At 41.3% G+C, this 20,512-nt stretch overlaps 1 protein-coding gene across 1 annotated transcript in view; it reads right to left on the bottom strand.

Moving 5' to 3' along the window:
• The window catches only part of frem2a (FRAS1 related extracellular matrix 2a), a gene marked incomplete at both ends in the record, with an annotated part of 55,841 nt that extends 37,728 nt beyond the window's left edge, over positions 1–18,113 (bottom strand). Inside the window, 2 exons of the mRNA XM_083926327.1 lie at positions 10,390–10,479; positions 13,139–18,113. Of these exons, the coding sequence (XP_083782453.1) occupies positions 10,390–10,479; positions 13,139–18,113 (5,065 nt within the window). The remainder of the gene's footprint in view (positions 1–10,389; positions 10,480–13,138) is intronic.
• Positions 18,114–20,512: the final 2,399 nt, after the last annotated feature.

The following is a 20,512-nucleotide window of genomic DNA, read 5'->3' as shown; positions in this document are numbered from 1 at the left end:
AAAGAAAGGAAATAATGAGAAAGCATTGTAAAACATAAATAAAAAGAAGTGCATCTTTTTCCTTTGTCTTCTTTTTTGTAGTGGTAGACAATGCCTAAGTATGCGTGGCATTCCTGTGAATGCCAAACTAAATATCTCTGTGTGTTTTACTGGCAGGAGGGAAATGCAGAGGTGGAAGAGTGTTTGCGCGAACGGAGAGTAAATCTCATTTAGCTCTAGTGAGGACAAATTCAAAGCTGTTTGTTCTATCAAGTCTGTTCTTTTCAAGGCTGTTAAAAGCACACACAGCAGAACCCTTCACCTACACCATCGTATAGGTCATACATGGCAGCAAACCAGTATAATTGTTCAAACCTCCTTGTGCAAAAAACGGTGGTGCTAATCCTCTACACTCTGCTAAAAGATAAAATAGGAGCATTTTCCTTTCACGATCAATAAAATATCATAATTCAGCATCATAGAGTGAAGATAATACCTCTACCTTCATAACTAAGTACACATACAGGTGTAGATATCTGTTAAAATCAAGCTCAAACATGATATGCCGACATGGTGCTAAAACACAGCAGAGGTGAAAAGTTCAACACTCTCTGGCTTGGCAGACATAGCTACAGCATGCTGAGGTGGGGAGACAGCTAATATAATCAGAGCTCCAAAAAGCCTGTAGGCTAAGTTCAGTCTTCACTTAGTGGGTGCAAATATAAAATCGCACACATTAACCCCAGCAAACATTTTTTTTAATCCCAACTTCACTGAAACCTTAACTTTCATACAGCTCCCTGATAGTAAATGCAGCATAAGCTGCTTGATATCTTAGTCTTAGTTATTGTGTATATTTGTGTGATTGTGTGTATGTGTAACAGTTCTTGTGTGTGACCTCCCACTGAAGGTGAGAAGCTATGCACAGACAATAAGGATCTGAGTCAGAGGGCTTCAGACTCACTGTCTCATTCCTCCAGCCTCTCGGAAGGATAAAAGACCTCTCATATGTGCTGACTATACAAAAAAGCAGCTTTGATATCATCCTCAATAGAGCTAAATTCACTTTACGGCCTCTTTCAAAGGCTTTCCTAACAAAAACTCACAACAATGTTTTTATTTCTTCTTTTGAGCCAATAAGGGATCATAGTTTCTGCAAGGAAAACTCCAAGGACCGGGGCACTCTGAGCAAAAAACTTTGATGCTACTGCTGTAACCTCTTATCTCTAGTACCATGAGTGTGCTGAATGTAATCACGTAAAACATCTACATGGTCTGGGACGAAAGAGTCAGGTTCATTCAATCACCTGCCGGGTATTTGTGAAAGTGCCTGCCCTTTTCCACACAGCTTTCATTGATGGCATCTCAGATGGTACTGTGTAAGTGCTGACAGCGGTTGGTCCGCCAGCTGAGATCGGTTATGCTGCGTTTACTTGTAATTAGAGATCGGGATCTTCTGACTCCTTGGAGTAAGGGCAGAAGTGTCATAGGAGCATGTGTGTATGTATGTATTTAAGAGGGTAACATATAGGGGGCGGACTGGAAGTAAAAAGGTGAATGTTTTTCAATAAAGTCAACACACATAGTGACCATGAACGTGAGAAGATGGAGGCCTCTAACAGAACAGGCTCGCCTGCGGTTACATCTTACCACAAAAGAGGCCACTAGAAACAAAGTATCTTAATTCTGACGGAGTACAACTTTAACTGTATGTGTTGCATTTACAACACAGACCAGGGTTGTTGTTGCACCTGGGAAATTGAGGCTATACATAGCAAAGACATGTGAAAGCTGTTTTTTTTAAAAAGCGTGCCAATAACATCACCCCTTAACCCTTCTTTTCCTTTTCTTCTTTGTTGTAATGCTGCCAATCAGCGCCATAATGACTTAGAGTACAGAACAGACATTCACATCAGGGATTCCGCCTGTTGAAAGGTCTTGGAGCCTTGTGTGTAAGTAGTACACACAAGTAATTTACTTCTTGGAATGATGAAGAAATCAGATTGAAATGATCAGGCAATAAACACAATATACAGTCTGCCAATGGCCACCACTAGGCACAGCAAATATTGATAAAGCACTCATTGTGCAACTTGACATTGGCCGCGATTTCAAAATTGCTACATCTAATCTTAAGATTAGATTCCCTGGAAAAGCGCCACTCCAACAACATTACTCACAGTTATGTGTAGCACACACACATCAAGGGGGAACTTGTCGGATTTGGAGGATTTGGACTGAGGCAGGTGGTAAAGTGTGGTAGTGAAGTGTGGAGGGAGGGTGCCTATTCTGTATGAGCTCACCTCTCTTTGTGCTGGACTCTTGTGATTTTGATAACAGAGACTGCTGGAGTATGTTCTCTAACAACCAACACTGCATTCTAAGATTACATTTAGATTAGATACACCATCACTATATAAATGAATGAAGATGTTTTACTGACATCATTTTTTTTATTAAATACAAATGTGAGATTAACCTCTTTAAAAAATCTGGGCTGTCTTGACTTTCTTGAGTTTCAACGGGGAGCGTGTCTGAGACTTAACATCCAAAATCAAAGGAAATGTTTCACAGCTAGGCGATGCCGTCTGCTGCTCAGTACATTTACTCTGCTTCTGGCGGTGTGGCCCTTCCCTCACTGTTACATCTCCATCTGCCTTCTGTACTCCTTTGTATACGAGTCCCCAACTCCCAGTGCAACTAGCAACCAACAAACCCGATGATCTCTCTCACCATGACAAACTTTCGAGAAACATTGGACTACGAAGTAATCACTAAATCTGCTATTTATTCAGCTGGCAACGAGCTACTTTTTACAAAGCACATAGCATGTGAAGCACTGCGACACTCTTTCTGCTAAAATAAACTACCAGTAATATTTTTGTAATAGGAGCCCACGCACCATCCATCTGTCAGGAGTAGAACTCTCTCTAAACATGGATTGTGATGGTTGACAAAATACAAATATTTCAGATCCTTTTAGTTAATTGTAACAGATGTGGGACTGTTACTGTACAAATGTTAAAAGACTTGGCGTGAGTGCGACTCGTGGCAAAGAGGATCACAGAGATTGCGACGGCTTCTGCTCTCAGCTGTTTCTTTGTTCTATAAGGAGTGGGTATGTGTGGCCATTATGTGTGTATCAGATTGAAAACAGGTCCTTTGGCAAGTCTTTTTACGCAGCACATTAATCCAGTGTTTGTGTGTATCTCATTGCATTTACACATCGCCCAAGGCAATCAGCATGATAGTGGAAATCTCCTGAGGTGTAGTGAGATATCAGTAGGCTGACCAGGAATTCATGGCCTTGGGCAAACACAAGTTTTTTAAAATGCTTCTCAACTGGAGTGCAAGTTGAAGTTGAAGTGCAACGTGTGTGAGCTTTCTTTGTTGCTAATTTTACCAGGATCCCGTACATTAGACTGCAACTGTATATGTGTAGGTATTTATTTTCGCTAGTCACTGCATTTGATCAATCACTTCACATGACGTCAATGAACTGAATGGAAGAACGAATCTGGTGGAGGAGTCTTACGGTGTACACTGTATATGTGACTCTGCGTGTGTGCCTGCCTTTGGGCAACACAGGAAGTGAAGGGCATGTATGTTACCCCGACCCCCTCCCTCCCATCCATCCTTAAGAGATAAAAGTTGCACGCGACAGAATAATGTTTCCTTCCTACATTCTATAGCCATCAGGCATGATTGTGCTGCAGAAACACCTTAAGCGACCTTGCACATGAAACCATATGAAGTTGACATCTGGGGCAGAGAATCCTCACTCCTTTGAAGTTCTTGTGATACTTTTAATAACCATGAGTTTTAGTTTTTTTTTACTGATGTCTACAAAGACAGTCGTATATGACCCTGGGCATAGCTTAAAGGGAGAAGGCTTGAGGACAAAGTAATGGTGGATCCTGCATCTGCAGTTGTGCATGTGTGTACACACATATGCCTGTATCAGTGGGTAAACGCTTGCATGTCTGTGTGCGGGCTGAGTTTCAATTGAATGGTAACACTTAAAAGCAACCGTTCTCCTGCAGGTTTTTTTTTTTTTTCACAGGGATGGTACTCCAGCATGCCTGTCACTCCAGCTTCAGCACAAGTCTTCCCATGCCACCGATATAATAGTTAATAGAGGGAAGAGTTTAACGTATGTCAGGATGGGTACTGGCACCCCTGAGAGCAAACTGTGTCAGAGCACAGAGATGATAAATTAGCTACTGAAATCTTGGGATTCTCTTTCCCCCTTTTTTTGTCTCCCTCGCTCATATTTCCCACATTTATCGTCTCCAACACCTCAAAACTAAATTTTATTTTGCCAGAAAGTGCTTGTTTCTACTTCGAATGTTTTCTTCTTAAAGATACATGTCTTTTTATTAAAGGGTTTTAAAATACAAACCAGAAGCAGAAAAATTATGATAAAGTAGCTTTACATTGTTATGGTCATATGATTTAAATATAACTTAAAGGTCCATTAAAAATGAGAAAACGGGGAAAAAAAGAGGAAATTGAATGAAAAAATGAACTGCTAAGATAAAGTAAAGGTGTTAAGTAAGTGTCAAAAAGGTAAGAGAAAAGTGAAGCTGGGGAAAGGGAAAAATCCAATCCTGATATCTGAGAGCAATTTATTCAAATCAGAACATTTCGGTGGCAAAATAAATGTTGAAAAGATCCAGCTTTTTGTTTATTCTCAAGATTAGACGGTGCTTGGTCATGCTTGTGTTTACACGCCGAGCGTCGGCTGTCAAGCATAGAGAGATACAGAATCAAAGATGATTACCATGATGAAAAAGCTCTTCAACAAGTAACACTCTCATCTCAACGCTCTAATGAGATGCAGATCATCGCGAGCGACATTCGCAAATGCAGAATGTGCTGTAATCCTACAACAGAGAGATCCATCAGCACCAACGCTGACAGACAAACACGGCAGGCGGGTACAGACAGCTGGAAAAGACAGCGAGAGTGTGACACTGAAACCAAATCCTGATGTCTGTGACAGAGTTGACGCTCGGCACAATAAACCGCAGCATACTTTGAGATTAAACTCGGTGACACAGGAGGGCAAAATATTAAGAATATACCCCGAGAGGAAAAGGAGGATATTGATGGGCAGCGAAACAGACAAAAATAACACTAAAGAACGATGTATATAATGAACATGCACTGCCTAACAGAGTATCCAAGAATGGAAAGTGAATAAACCACATCCAACAAGATCTAATGCCGACAGTGAGAGAAGAGGGAGATGAATAGGATACAAATAGAGAGAGTTTGGCCCTTAGAGAAGTGAGTGACAGTAAATTCCTGAATGCAGACAGATAAAGAGAATCCTCGCCTAAAGCCTGGGGACGTGTAGTGTGTCAGTGTGTGCGTGTCAGCCTGTGCTGCATGCTGATGTATTACCTTACAATTCTGCCCTGATCAGTAAACTCTGCTTGGCAGGTTGAAAACAACAACAAAAAAGGTCAAGAGATTAACTCCCATTTGTGGCCATGGTGACAGTCGATTTGAACCAGTAATTGTTTAGGTTTTTTTTCGGTTCTTTCACGTCACCTTGTATAGCAGGTGAGATGCATTAAAAGAGGATTGGAGAAAGTTATAGCACAATGAGTTTCACCTATGGAGATGAATTAAAGACAGATTTTTCCATTATAAAACCAGACTATCCATTTACATTCAGCATGTTCATGGATGACTTCAAAGTTGTGAGCCAATCAGACACTGACATTCTACTATTGCGTTGAAGAGCTTCCGAGTTCTTATAGAAGCAGCTCAAAATTGACTGTTTTATTTCTTTTTTTTCAGTGACTGATTTCTTTCATCCATTAGAAAAGAAAGTCTGCATGCTTATAAATAATTTGCTACGCATATAATTCAACAAAGAGGGCAATATGATGAGGTCATTTAATCTGAAATGTTGGCACTGCTTTCATGAAAATAAAAAAAAAAAGCCCTTTGAGGGAAAAGCCAGAGTAAAACCACAGATCCACACCCAATCACACATCATAAAACTGATGATAAAGAACTGGTGCAGTCTGCAATTATAATTAGGTCTTCTAACAGTAACAAGGGAAAAAGTCACACACAATGCATTTAGTTATATTCAAAAGATTTTTTTAAAGACAAAAAAAAAAAGCATCCGATGTGTATTGTGTGCAGTAAAACGTGGATAAAATTGGGATGTAGAAGATGCAGGGGGTGTTTTAGATAAAGCAGCGGTGTGTCAGGGTCACTCATGTGCAAAGAGGGGTGTGAACGGGATGAAAGGATTCCATTGTAACAGTCAACCTCGTTTGCAGCGGGAGGAGAAACAGACAGAACAAACGAGGGGATGAGCAGAAAGGTCGAGACGATTCAACAGGTACTTCCTTCTCAGGAAAAAATCTTTCTGTGTGACAATATAAAACATCACTTGCATTGTAACTACATTAAAATGACAAATATTTTTCTATCATTTACTGTATTTTTCAGGAGCAGGGTTATTGCTGTCAGATTAAACATGCAAATTCACCCATATTACAAAAAACAAACATGTTTTCCCACTCAGCATCAGTGGTATCCAGCCAAGCAGAAAGCTCTAGCACCATTAGAGTAAAGTGAGAAAATGTGTTTTTGTCATTTCAATGAACTGACCTTCTACAGTAGGTACAACTGAACAATTAGTTAATTAATCTCAATGTCAATCTACGGAACATAGCCTGCAACTACTGTGATCATTTGAGTAGTTTCTAGAGCAAAAAATAATAAATAATATAACATTCCCCTATTCCAGCTTGTCAAATATGTTGATTTGCTTCTCTTTATTTGTTTTGTTTGTTAAAGTAAACAGAATATATGTGGGTTTGCGACACAATAAGAAAAACTTTTTGGACATTTCATTGACAAAATGATAATCTAGTTAAACAAAAACATAACTGGCAGACCACTGAATAGTGAAAACCCTCAGACCTACATTTTAAATTCTACATTTTTTCTAAGTATTTTGTTTTTGTGATCGTCAAATTTGCCTGATTATAATTTGTGTTGTTTTTGCTCCATTATAAATGTCACCTGAACGTCCCGAGCCAAAGAGAAGCCTGGGAAAGGAGCCATGTTGCAGCCCATTTCACTTAACTATAGTGATCCCAGCGGGTGTTAACCTGTGACAGAAGATGCTTCCTGCCCCTCTTCCCTTGTAGATTAGCCTCTAATAGGGCCACATAATTACCAGTGGCTGCCTCGGAGCTCTGCCAAGCTCAGACGCCCAGGGCTCTCATTTCCCACAATGCTGCCTGGGCTATTAAATTTCAAACACCTCCTTATGCTGGAGGCCTTACCGCCCCTTAACCTGGGGCTACCCCTCCCTGCTCTGCTGGGTATGCATTTGTGAGATTAATTGCATGAGTGTGCAACGGTGCACATCTGGATTGGTGTCTTTCTTATATATATATATATATATATATATATGTGTGTGTGTACCTGCTGACATAAATGTAATGTTACACATGCTCACTTCCTTTAAACTAGAGGCTAGACACGCAGGAGTTGATTTGGGGGATTTTTGGGCTGAAAGACACTATGGATACACTTTGTTGTACCTGCTGCTGTGATTCCCCTCAGTCATTTTAACAGTTTTCCTGAGCAATTTGTACGTCAGAAATCAGTGTAACACCACCAACTCTCTAAGGAAGAAGGAAGCCCTAATGGATTCAGTTAATGTATGAATTGATAATGTAAATACATGTACTTTTAAAAGCTGTTGGTCTTCTTATTTAAGCCAAACTGTTGCCAAGAGCAGAGAAAGGGATTTAAAAAAAAAACAGGAGCATAGACAGTGAATTAGTCAATGTTCCTTCTTTCATGTGCATAAAGGCACTGTTATTCTTCTACACATTAGCAGTTTATTCTAAGTGCATAAGCACCACACCATGAACAATTGGTCTACATTTAATTTACGAAGCCATTGGTTCATGTTTTTAGGCAAAATGTGTACAATACATGGTTTTCCTCTTGTGCAATGTGAATATCATTTTTTTTTATCTCCAGGGTTAAAGCATATAGTCGTTTTAAACTTGAGGAGATAATCACCATCAAAACAGGACTGTTATATCTTATTACAGCTGAAGAATACCTCCAGCACTGGTGATGTAAAAAATAACTGTGACAGGATTTTAAACCAACACTTCACGCCTTGTAGAATTATGATACACTGAGAAGCACGATGTTTCTTAGGTGTGTTTCTGAATGTGAATCTGAAAATTGATCTGGAAAATCCATTTAAATTTAGTAAAAAATACCCACAATGCCATCTTATCTGATCATAGAGGGAGGAGGAACTGAGGGTGTGAGCTGAGGGTGTGTTGCAATTTCTTAACATATTTTCTATCATATATATATACCGTATACAATATATATGTTACACTGTTTTCTGTACATTTAAGGGAGGATTTCACAAAAAAATGTAAATTAGTGAAAATGAGTGCTTTTCACACAAAAAAGTATAGGTGCACATTTGCACATGTACGTACAGCAAGGTTGTGTTGGATTTGAGATAATTTAGTTAATATCTTAATTAGTGGAAAAAGAGAACAGAAACCAATAACTGAGGCCATTAACCCCCTGTGATCTGACTGCTTTAAAACATCATAAGTATGCACTGGGAGTTGTGGCTTTGTGGTCGTGACACTTAAACCACAATGTGAAGGTTTACTGAAAGCATTCATAGTGGGGTGTTTTTTATTCTTTTAATATAAAATAGACATTTCTATTACTTTGCATGTCATCCCATGTGCTTGTTAGTTTAATAACGTGTACTGCATTGCTTTACAATCCTTTCTATGAGTATATAATAATTATTTGTATTGGTTACAGTGACCCCCCAAAACACATTAGGAAACAATAAGGAAATGGGCTTCTTACAAGACTAAGACAACCAACCATATGTTTTATTTGCAATATGTCCCACTTGTATTAATTTAGAGAGTTTCCTTTCATGTTGTTTTTTTCTTGGAGCCCACTAATTGCTGATCTCAGACAAATGCAGCCACCTCTTAAGCTCTCCTTCACTCGTAGAAAATTTCCAAAATGAGACTCCAAGTCGCTGATCGCTTAATTAGCTGTCGCCTCAGTAAATGGACTCTAATTTCATGCACATTGCATGCGGACATACAGAACGAAATGTTCCGAATTTTTTCATGTGGGTAAATCATCAAGTGAATGGCGGTCATAATGCATCTCAAATTAGTTGTAACACAGAGGAATTAACACATAAAAATGAAAGTCTGTTACCTTTTTCAAACTGAAAATGCTCTTTGCTCTATGTATGAGAGCTGTTCTAACCTGGAGGCAAACAGCTGGAATACTGACATAAGCTCAGTACATGTTGATTTTGATCTACTGTGTATTAAGTACTTTGTATTTTCAATACATGTTGTTCAAGATTTTGTCTATGCTGTTAAAAGAAATCAGCCTTAACATAAAGATAGAATATACAGTCACTAGTTGACATATCCTGCAGTCATATTCACAATTTACACTGCTTCATCAAATCACAAAACTGTGAAAGTGATGTGTGTGTGTTAATCTCAGCACCTCAGTTAACCATCAAGTTAATAAAATTAAATTTCAATTAAATTTTATTCATAGTGCCAAATCATAACAAAAGTTTGCTCAACACACTTGACATATAGAGTAGGTCAAGACCACCCTCGAGAGAGACTCCAGAGACGCAACAATCCCCCCATGAGTCACTCCATCTTTAATAATACCACTAATAAAAAAAATAACTAGAATTATTAAATGCAGTATTAATACAGCAATCAAAAGCGACAGGCAGGCATGTAGAACAGACCAAACTCTATGGAGGACGGCCATCTGTCTTGACCGGTCGGGGCCAATGAAGCATCGTTTGTAGCGTATAAAATGGCTTCCGTCAGCCAACGCAGAGATTGAAATTCTGACCCACAAATCCACTGCTGCTCTGAATTGCAGATTAGTTTATAGATAAATCCTTATTCAACTGAAGTCAAACTGATAGACGAAAGTCTTCCATTTAGCGCACTGATTATAAATGACAACACATCAAAAAAATTCTTCACTGAGCTTTTTTGAAACTTGCTACCAATTTACAAAATGAATCTCACTGTGAGCTGGAATATGATGTGAGTGTGATACTGTGAACGCTGAGGACTACTGTAGAAATTCAGAGAGAAGAGGAGAGTTACACATTCACAAAGAGATGAGCCTTAAAGGTTAGAGAGACCATATCGTACCCAAAATGTGACACATTTGACCTTCACATTCACCTTTGGTGTCTTGGCAACACATTCAGGACCTTTCTGCTCACGCAGTGTAAAGTCTCTGTGCAGGAAACATAAAGTGGCTAGTATTAAAATGCAAATACAAGATAAGAAGGTGAAATCTTACCGCTATCCTCAATGGAGAAATGGAAAAGATCGGATGTAGCATTTTCGTCACTCCGTAACACATAGCAGATGTTCAGGTCATCAATATCAGCTGTAATAGGAAAGTAACTTTAGGCTTTTGGAGTGTCAAGTGATAAAACATGAATAGAAATCAGGGTTGCATGAGCACACTTAAAAAGGATTTTGTGCAAATATGGTAAAAACCCTGTCAGCTTCAAAACCAACAATGGGAAAACAAAAGCATAATGACAAGCAAACAACAGCAACTGTTTTGATGCCATTAATGACATGCAAATGAAGGCCAGTGTACTCTGCATTTCAAACTACAAGGTTACACTGTGGATGCGAGATGATGCATGACCAAAAGTTTAACCTTGCGCCGACATAAAGCATGGTGATGGCTTAATTATATATTGTATATGGAAGAGATTTGTCAAGATCCAAAATAGAGTATATACCAGTATTTATGAAACAATTTGTGTTTGATGATAAATAAAAAACTAAAACCTTCATGTGAAATTTCACGCCCGATATACAGAAATAGCCTCAAAAACACTTTGAAGTTGTTTTATGGCTTCGTGGCTCATTCAAACACTCTGTCAAATAATTGTTCAAAGATGGAAGCTGTCCTGCTTCAGCACCATATCAGCTCCAGTAACAGCAGGTCTCTAGTATCACACTGATTCGCTTCCTTATCAGCACTCAGCATGAACAATTTTCTACCAGAGAAAGCATTCTAAAAGTCATGAATCCGTAATCCAGGACGATAAGGGCCACAACCTCAAATCAGAGACAGCTTGAGCTAAACCAACAGAAAATGTTTAAATCCCCAACCTGTCAGCTCTCTGTGTCAACAGCCTGGAAAACCAGGTGACAGTGGATCTTTTAATGACAGACGAGGGTAAGAATGTTAAAAGCAGGATTGTGGCGGGCACCTACACTTCCACAGCTGTTTTCCTAGCTTCTCTGAATTACAGGGTGTTTTGTCTGCCCTTTTTTTCCCTCTCCATCATTTTTACAGAAACATCTATTACAGTGCAAAGAAAAAAATCATCAAGACTGTGAAAGGGCTTGGCCTCTGCGAACCACCTCGTTCAATAATAGATTTCAGAGGAAGGAGGTTCATAAAAGTATAAACCCCTGACTCTTGGCCGGGACGCATCAAAAAATCTACACCATCTGACATTAATACATCATATGATGATTCTTTTTTTTTCTAAGTATTGTTTCAGCTTAGTGTTCATCTTTTCACAGTAGCAAGTATAGATCTGATCACGCATGTGAGGTGGCAAGAAGAGGGTGATGTGCCTTGAACCTGAAACCTTGCAAATGTAAAGTCAACACTGTGAACCAGGGGCACATTGTTCATCAAATATTTAAAGTGAACGCCTCCTGGGATGTGCCCTGGAAATAGGAAGAGTAAATAAAGAGCGAGGGATTGTCTCTTTCACCTGACTGATTCCTCTGACGAGCCTGTTTGCTCTCTCTCACTCACTCTCTCACGCCCCTTGCCTCATTCTTTATTTCTCTCATGCCACGGACACCCCCCACCCCACTCCCCCATTTCCTCCTACCTCCTTTGCACTCTTTTCTACTTTATTCGCACTCTCTGCCCCCTCTGCTGCCCCTTCGTTTCTCTTTTTCGCTGCAATCCTGTCTCATCTGTGTGCCCTTTTTTCTTTCAAAGACCGCAGCCGCACAGTGTCCGTTTGGTTCGGGCTGAAGAGCTCTTCTCCACTGTGTCCTCAGCTCCTCTGTGTTTATGCCAAGCTGTGGCACAAGCAGGTGAATTTTTAGCACTTCGTATAATTGCCTCAGCGTGACATGAAATACTGCATTGATTGCATCGCTTTAAACCTCAATCAGCGGCATTGTCTTGATTCTGTCTGCACTATCAATTAAGAGACACATGCAGAAATATCACTAATTGATAGCGCAGGTGGAATATCTCACTCTGTATGCTGGTGGTGTATATAGACATATACAGTATAAGTATATAGAAATGTGTTTTGTTTCAGAGGTTTCAAGTTTCATATTTGAACTGACCTTGTTCAACGATGACAATGCACCACAACTCAAGCGGCTTTCTGTCACTAAAAGATCTGCTCTGACCTTTTCACATGATCCTCTACTTGTGCCCTGCTTCATTTAACAAACCACTGTAGAGCACATCCGATGTGGACACTTCCCCGGAGAGAATAAATTATTCATCTCAAACCGTCTACAAGACATTTGTGCGAAACATCAGCCTCTAACTTTGGTCTGCTAATTATGATTTGATGAGGAAGGCACATCTAAATCAGGACCACAAATGAACTATTGAAATTTGCAAGCCTGCACTTGTCACACATCTGAATAATTATTACTCCATAAATTAAAATCTTTGGTAGAAAGTGTGAAACATTCATCACAACTTACAGATTTGCAAGGATTCTTTTTTTCTTAACTTTACAGATGAGTATCACATCAGAGGATAGGGGATATAATTATTTGATTACAAAAAAGTATGACTAAAAACATATTCCGTTTGCCAAATCAGTACAGTAATGTTAATTGTCATTAATGTAATTTTGCTGAATTATTTGTAATATTTCTTGTTAGAGAGTGGAATAACCTTTGAGGTAATTGTCTTTACCAGAACCGACAATAACATTTCACAGTACTTAACAAAACAATTGTCATTTGATTATGCCATCCACGTGCAATATTCCTGCAAAGATAATTCATTGTATTACTGGAAGTTTGCTTACCTTGACTAAATGTGTCGATGGAGTTGTTTCCTTGTCCCAGGTTAACGATGTAACCGTGTTTGGGCTGCGTTGTGACGTGGAACACCAGGGAGGCTGGTTTGCTGTTTCTGTCCTCTGCTTTCAGCGCTTTGGAGTTGATGGGGAACCCCAGGTGACCTGTAGCCAAGACCTTCAAAGTGGGGGCACCTTTATTCACAATGATCTGAGGGACGCCATTATCGGTTGCCACAATGGTGATCTTCAACGTTTGAGGGCGCCGAGTCTCGAACACAGTGTCGGGGAAAACATAAAAGTCAGTGTGCGTGCCATCTGTGACTGTAAAGGAGAAGGAGTCCTCTGATGATTCAGTCCCATCGTGTTTGTAGCTGATGAGGTTTTCATTGAGGTCTTGTTTGGTGAAGCTGATAACAGGCGCCGACTGGTTGTAGAGCAGTTTACCGTGAACAGGCAGCTGGGTGATGGTGAATTTCAGCCGCTTCTCAGCCGTATCCTGGTCCTCAGCTGTGAGCTCAAAAGGTGTAATCAGCTTAATCTGCCCTTCTGTGACAACCAAACTATTTACAGTGACAACAGGTTTCTTGTTATCGACATCCACGATAGAGACTCTGAATGTTCTGAATATAGGATTGTAGCCATCAGTGACTTCAAACTCAAAACTGTCCATTTTCACCTCGTCGTCTGAGGTGTGGATGTAGTAAATCTTACTGCCAGCCAGCTGGAGCTGAGTGAAAGACACGATGGGCATCCCGGGAGTATCTGTACACTCCAGGTGGCCTCTGACGGGGGCCCGTGTGATGGTGAAGACTAAGTTCTCATCAGGGCTGTTGAGGTCAGTGGTGCTGAGAAGATCTGTCGTCAAAGTCACTCTGCCACCTTCTCTCAGGGACACACCTTTACTGACCACATCAGGGAACACCATGTCAATACTGCCCACTGTGATGTAGAAGTAACGATCAATTAGTGGGTTCATTCCATCCGTGACATCAAATTTAACCAAGTCTCGGAGGCCCTCCTGACCATCGTGTGCATAAAGTATAAGCCCTGCATCAATTTCAGCCTGTGTAAAATTCATGCCTAGCGTGATATTCTCCAGAGACCCAGATGGAATTTTTCTTTGCAGGAGACCCTGACCCGGCCCGAACCGGATGATATATGTGAGCGCACTGTCATCTGAATCTAAATCTGTTGCTTTGAGCACTTTGTTGTTGATCTCTTTGGTCTCCCCAACTTCCACCTCCAGGCCATCGTTAATGAGCATTCTGGGCGTCTCGTCATCAACAGCGATGATCATAACCATGGCTGTTTTCTCCACGGAGTACTTTCCATCAGTCAGAGTCACATCAAAGCTATCCTCTGTTGTCTCTGAGTCATCATGCTCATAAATAATACTTGATGCTTCCCTAATCTGCTCTAAAGTGAAATTACTCACCAAAATTGAGCCAGTGGATAGCTGGTTTAAAATGGCACCATGTTTGGGAGGTTTGGAAATTATGAACATCAGCTCCTCAGGTGGAATATCAGCATCGTCCCCGTTCAGAATCGGAGTGTCGATGACAATGTTCATCCCCTCCATCACGACTATCTCCCTCAAATAAATCTCTGGCTTTTCATCATTTGCTGGGATGATGACAATTGGGAAGAAATGATTCTCTGAGAAATTGATGCCATCAGAGCACCTAAATGTGAACCTGTCTTCCACTGGCTCTACCCCTTTGTGAATGCTCTGCACATAGTAGATATTCCCCTCCCTGATGTCTCTGATGGTAAAAGCGCTGATAGCTGTTCCTGACCTGGACTTTTCCGAGCCTGGGGCGGGTGATATATTTTCCACATAGCCGGCATTGGGCTGGACAATGATGGTGCAAAGGATATCATCTGTTGGAGTGTCATTATCATCAGCATCCAAGTGCTTAGGGCCGATGGCGTATTTTTCCCCTTCAATGACACTGAATTGAATTCCAACTCCGACCTCAGGGGCCTGGCTGTCAACAGGAAGGATAGTGACTCGAACGTGGACTCCGTTGACCTTATTGCCACCCACTGTCCAATCATCAGACATGTCTGTGAGGGTCAAGTTGAAGCCATCCTGCTGAGAGGAGAGTCCTATTTCACCACCCGTGTGTGCATACACAACCACGCCACTAATAATATCAGCCTGTGTAAACCTAGTGGCAGGCACTCCTTTAACCAATATTTCACCCATTACTGGAGAATCTTCCACAATAAAGGTCAGCTGGAGGTCATCTGTGTCATCATCATGGCCTTGGATGACATTAGTTGTGATTTCTGTGGCTCCGTTTTCCAGCACATCCATATGAGAGCCGATGGTTCCAGGAGGCAGGCTGACAGTCGGAGTTTCATCATCGACAGGCTTTATATTAACTTTGACCGTCACGGTTACAACATGAATCCCATCACTGACATCCAGCTGAAATTCATCGCTCGTTGTCTCCTCCCCGCCATGAATGTATGATATCTTTTCCTCTGAGATATCCTCAAGCCTGAAAACTCCTTTTTTCTCTAGATCAGCGAATGCAACCTGGACCTGGCCGTGTTTAGGGGTCTGGATTAACGTAAAGGTAATCTGTCTGTTCTCTGTGTCAAGGTCTGTGGCGTCTAGCTCCGCAAGATTTATGACGTGCACACCGCGTTCAAACACAGTAAAGCCTGTGTTTGTAATCTGAGGGGGTTTGTTGTTGACGGGCTGGAGGTAAATAGTGAAAGCTCCTTCTACACTGTTCCCAGCTGTGTCTTCGACAGTGTAACGAAACTGTACAACGTGGGCTGTTATTCCAAGCTCAACATCCGGGGGGCTGTAGGAGATCTTATGATGGTTGATTTGAGCTTGTGTGAACTCAGTGACTTCAGTGTCAAGGCTGTCTGTCAGAACCAAAGAACCAAAAACAGCTGGGTTATTTTCATCTGTATCTATAGGGGGCTGGATAACTATGTATTTGAGGTCACGGTCCTCAGAGTCCAAATCAGTGTAGCGCAGAACTTCTTTGCTAAAGTGAGTGAGCCTGTACTCCTGTACGGTCATCTGCAGGGTGGTGCCGGGGAACAGCTCAGGTGGAACGTCATCTACGGGTAATACCCGTATTATAAATGCACTCTCTCCTGACTCATTAGGGGGGTCATTGTCATCCTGAACTGTGAACACAAACTCATCCATGACGGTGTCCGTGTTGTGAGGGCCTGTGTGCTTGTAAAACAACTTCCCGTCAGTGATATCTTTCTGAAACCACTCTGTCACCTCCTTTTCATACACTTCATCCTCAGCATTGAATTTCCAAGAGGAGGGGTCCTCTGGGGCATCTGACTGCCTTAAGAGCACTGTGCCAATAGTGGAAAAGGGAGGGACGATGGTGAATTTAATAGTCGAGTCCTCAGAGTCAATATCTGCAGCGCTCAGCATGAGGGGAGATATAGGCATCATCTGGTTTTTGAAGAGCACCAGGCCAGTGTTGGCATTTATAATCGGCGGCTCGTCATCAGTGGGAACGATTGTAATAGGAAAAAGGAACTCTACGTCGTTTTTTCCATCCGACATCTTAAAGACAATGTTGTCGCTGTACGTGTCGCTCCCATCGTGCTGGTACACAACAGCCCCTGTTGTAAGGTCAGCAGGTGTAAAGAGTTTCCTGTGAGAGCCCAGCACCGTGAGGTCCCCGTGGCGCAGCCCCTCCACCACTGTGATGATGACAGTGTCGAGGTCATCTTCATCACTGATCTCCAAGTTGTGGGCACTGAAGAGAGGCCGAGACTGCCCTTCGTACAGCAGCTGACCTGTGTTGCGCGTCACAACAGGGGCTAAAGAGTTCATCGGTTTCACGACTATCATAAAAGCAAAGGGGTCCGAGATGGCTCCGTCAGTGTCTACCACCTCAAACTCAAGCTGGAAAATCCTCTCTGTGTCTGAGTCCAGGGAGGGGGGCTTGTAAGCTATTTTCAGATCACGCAAGTCTCTCTGGTAGAAAGACGTGATGGGGAGGTTTCTGTCATCAGTGCTGACTATATAGCCCTCCTCATAAGATAAGGGAGAGGTGATGTTGAAAATAAGCTCATCTGGGTCTGACTCTGCATCCTCAGCAGCGAGCATATCAGGGGTGAGGGCGGTCATGACAAACTGGCTGATCTCCATCATCATCATGGACACAAAGCTGGGTTTGGGGGAAGTGTTTTCTTCTCCCTCTCTGATGCGAATCATAAGGTGGAAATACTCCTGTTTCACTAGGTTGCCTTCCTTATCATGCAGCTCCACCACCATTGGAACATAGTCCTTGTTGGGAGACTTGCGGTTAAACGTGTGTTGATAGCGGATGTCAGCTTGTGTGAATTCATCACAGTCCATCATTTTCGAAAGTTTCCCTCCATCAATGAGTCTTCCGTATCTGGGCAGTGTGCTGCCACTAGACAGAGACGTCACCTCACATTTATGAGAGTCTCTATTATAAGTGAATTCTAAAATCTTCTTATCAATGGGGTTACTGATCGCTTTGAGATTATCAACGGTGAGAGGCATGTTTTTGGTGAGTAACTCTAGCTGCGTAAAAACTACTTCAACCTCCATCATGAACGGAATTATAACGGTTTCTGTTTGCGCATCATACCTGAGCTGCAGCCTCACTCTGTCTTTGGCCGGACTTCTCGACCCGTAGTGGGAGTATGTCACATCATTGGGACCGAAATCACACGGAAACTTTTTGGGAGAGAGATGCCCCGGTCTCTGCGAGAGCGGATCATTATCCAGGACGGTGATGCTGCACCGGTCTCCCGGCTGCGTCTGAATCACCAAATCATTGATGGGATCGATAAAGATGGATCTCCCGAAAGGCACGCGTATTCCATTATTGGCCACCAAGATCGCATCTTCTGACAGTTCAGATCTCAGTGCATAAAATAATCCAGAGCTGTCGGGCTGCGCGAAAACGATACCTGTTACTGCAAAACACAGTAGAAGTCTATGGAGCGACATCATGGCGACAAATGTGATCCAAACCATCCGAAATCAGTCGCTCTGCCAAGCTGATGTTGAAAACGCTACGGTTTCTTCTTTTTTTTTGCTCGTAAAAGGTTAAAAATCCCCAGAGTCAGCTGGATGCCTTCACGGTTACTCCCGTGTCCGGACCCTCGACATGCTCAGCGAGAATAGCGCGCAGGAGTTTTAACTTCAGACACTTGAGAGTCTGCGTAAAAGTGCTGCCGCCCATCTCTGCACATATTGGAGGGTTTTTGAGGGCTTGTTACCTCAGCCTTGTCGCCAATGGGCAGAAAAGCTGACATTCACAGGGGGCGGGGATTAAAAGATGAGTTGAATAACAAATAAATTAGATATAGCGCAATTACTGTATATATCCCGTTGGGAATATTCTTCTCAATATATAACAATGGTGTTTAAATAGGAAAAACCGCCTATTTAAGTATTGCTGCTCTACATTAACACATATCATATGTCATCTGTGGGGCACACACTGATGAAACTGGCAGAAATGTCGAAATTGTAACTCAGGGGGCTGCAGGCACTGCTAATGTTTTCCATGCTATGTTAGAAAGACAAGAAGTCCACGAACTTTAAGTTACTGTTTTGACCCTAGAGATGCATTTACTAAAGGGTAGAAAAAAGAATGAATGGTTTGTGAACTGATCAATTTTAGCAAAACAATGTGTTTATTGCACATTGATACGGATAATGCATGCCCCAGCAGCCTAGGCTGTCCCAATATCCATTAATAATTATTATTGTTATTCATGTTTCGCATATTTAAAATCTAAACTTCAGAGGCATCCTGTTGGGCATACTGCTTAACTGCAAAGACCCACGTTGCAATGTGATTATGGTTCATTGTGGCGTGTCATCTCTCTCTCTCTCTCTCTCTCTCTCTTTCTCTCTTTCTCCAAATTCTCTAATGTCACACTTTCAAATAAACCCCCTCAAAAGCTAATTTATTTCCACTGACTACAGATGATTTTGTGTATTATGGTATTACTTGAACCCTTGGCAATGTTGGGTGCAAAAAAGATCTAATTTTGTTGTCAAAGCTTTATGCTTTATTTCCAAAAATAAAGGGTCACTGGCATTAGTCTGCTCATTGTTAGCTTTTTAGTCCACTCTAATGTCCTTGCTCATTAACTCCACACTTTGCTGCAGAAATGAAAGACTGGGTTGTTACGGTCTTATTCATCATTTTTTTTATTTATTATTTTGCTGGTTAATTTGTGGTGGATAAACAGGTGAAAGCGGGCCACTGACACATGTTGACCTTACCTTAAGATACTGTACACCTCCCATTGGAGAAGGCTGGAGAAAGAATGACCCTGTCCTTGACAGTCCAAAAATCAGTTAACTATGATGCAAAAAATAGCAATAATAATGCCATAAACATCAGTGTGTGAAATACACATTTGACAGGGAACCATGCTGCAAACTATGTCTTAAGACTGGAGAAAATCTATCCTGCTAGACCTTGGCAGTCCCAGGGGGAACTTTGTACAACAAGTTGCAACATCTGTCAAGGCTATGTCACAAGAGAATAAAAACACTTCTCCCGTCTTGCTCTGTAAACTCACTTTTTGATGTGATCAATTCTCGGCCATCAAAATGTTTGCAGAATATATATATTTCTTGAATTCTATATTCAGGATTCATGGAGAGTGATTTGCATTGGCTTTGGCAACAGTTGTAGTCAAATAGTTGTATGTTTTTTGAAAAACATTCAGGACCTTACATGAGTTCATCAAAGAGGGGCTGAGCACTGTGATATATATGTAATAATCCATATTACTGCCAATTATTAGGCGTATTCATAGAGCTGCTGAAATTATTTTTAAGGCTCTTTCTATCAGTGAAACCTGTTATACATTTTAAATATAAATATTTGAAAGGTTCCAAGCTACAAACGTGACTTCCTTGAGTGTGTAAAATCCCTATTCAAAAGCCTGAACCCCAGCAGCACTGCTTGTGACTGCATTTTGTTCTTGACTCACCACTGCCCACGTTTAAAATGACAGGTGATTAGAGGGAGTCTAGTGCCTTGTTATTTCAAAGTATGTGGCACCCCCGGCTTTTCCAGCTGTCATACTTTTTATATGTGCCAGTACATTCCTTTTTGTGACTTTACATGAGAGAAAGCATTCAGATACACACATTAGATCTGCACTGTGAGAAGTGAGTGCATCTAGGCAGATTATACCGCACACTGATGAGAGACAGGAGGAGTGATGAGAAACAAAGACAGGATGTAAAGATTGTTATTAAGTCAACTAAATTAGAGACTAGTGAACATTTTCACCTGGAACTTTAAACTACAATGTTTGTTTCCCACCAAATCATTTTCCATACGAACAGATATGAAGAGTCCATGATGGCAAGGTGAG

Source organism: Echiichthys vipera (assembly GCF_963691815.1).
Source record: "Echiichthys vipera genome assembly, chromosome: 14".
NCBI classification, from domain to species: Eukaryota; Metazoa; Chordata; class Actinopteri; order Perciformes; family Trachinidae; genus Echiichthys; species Echiichthys vipera.
Note: the sequence above shows the minus strand (reverse complement) of the source record. Positions and strands in the feature narration are given on the sequence as shown.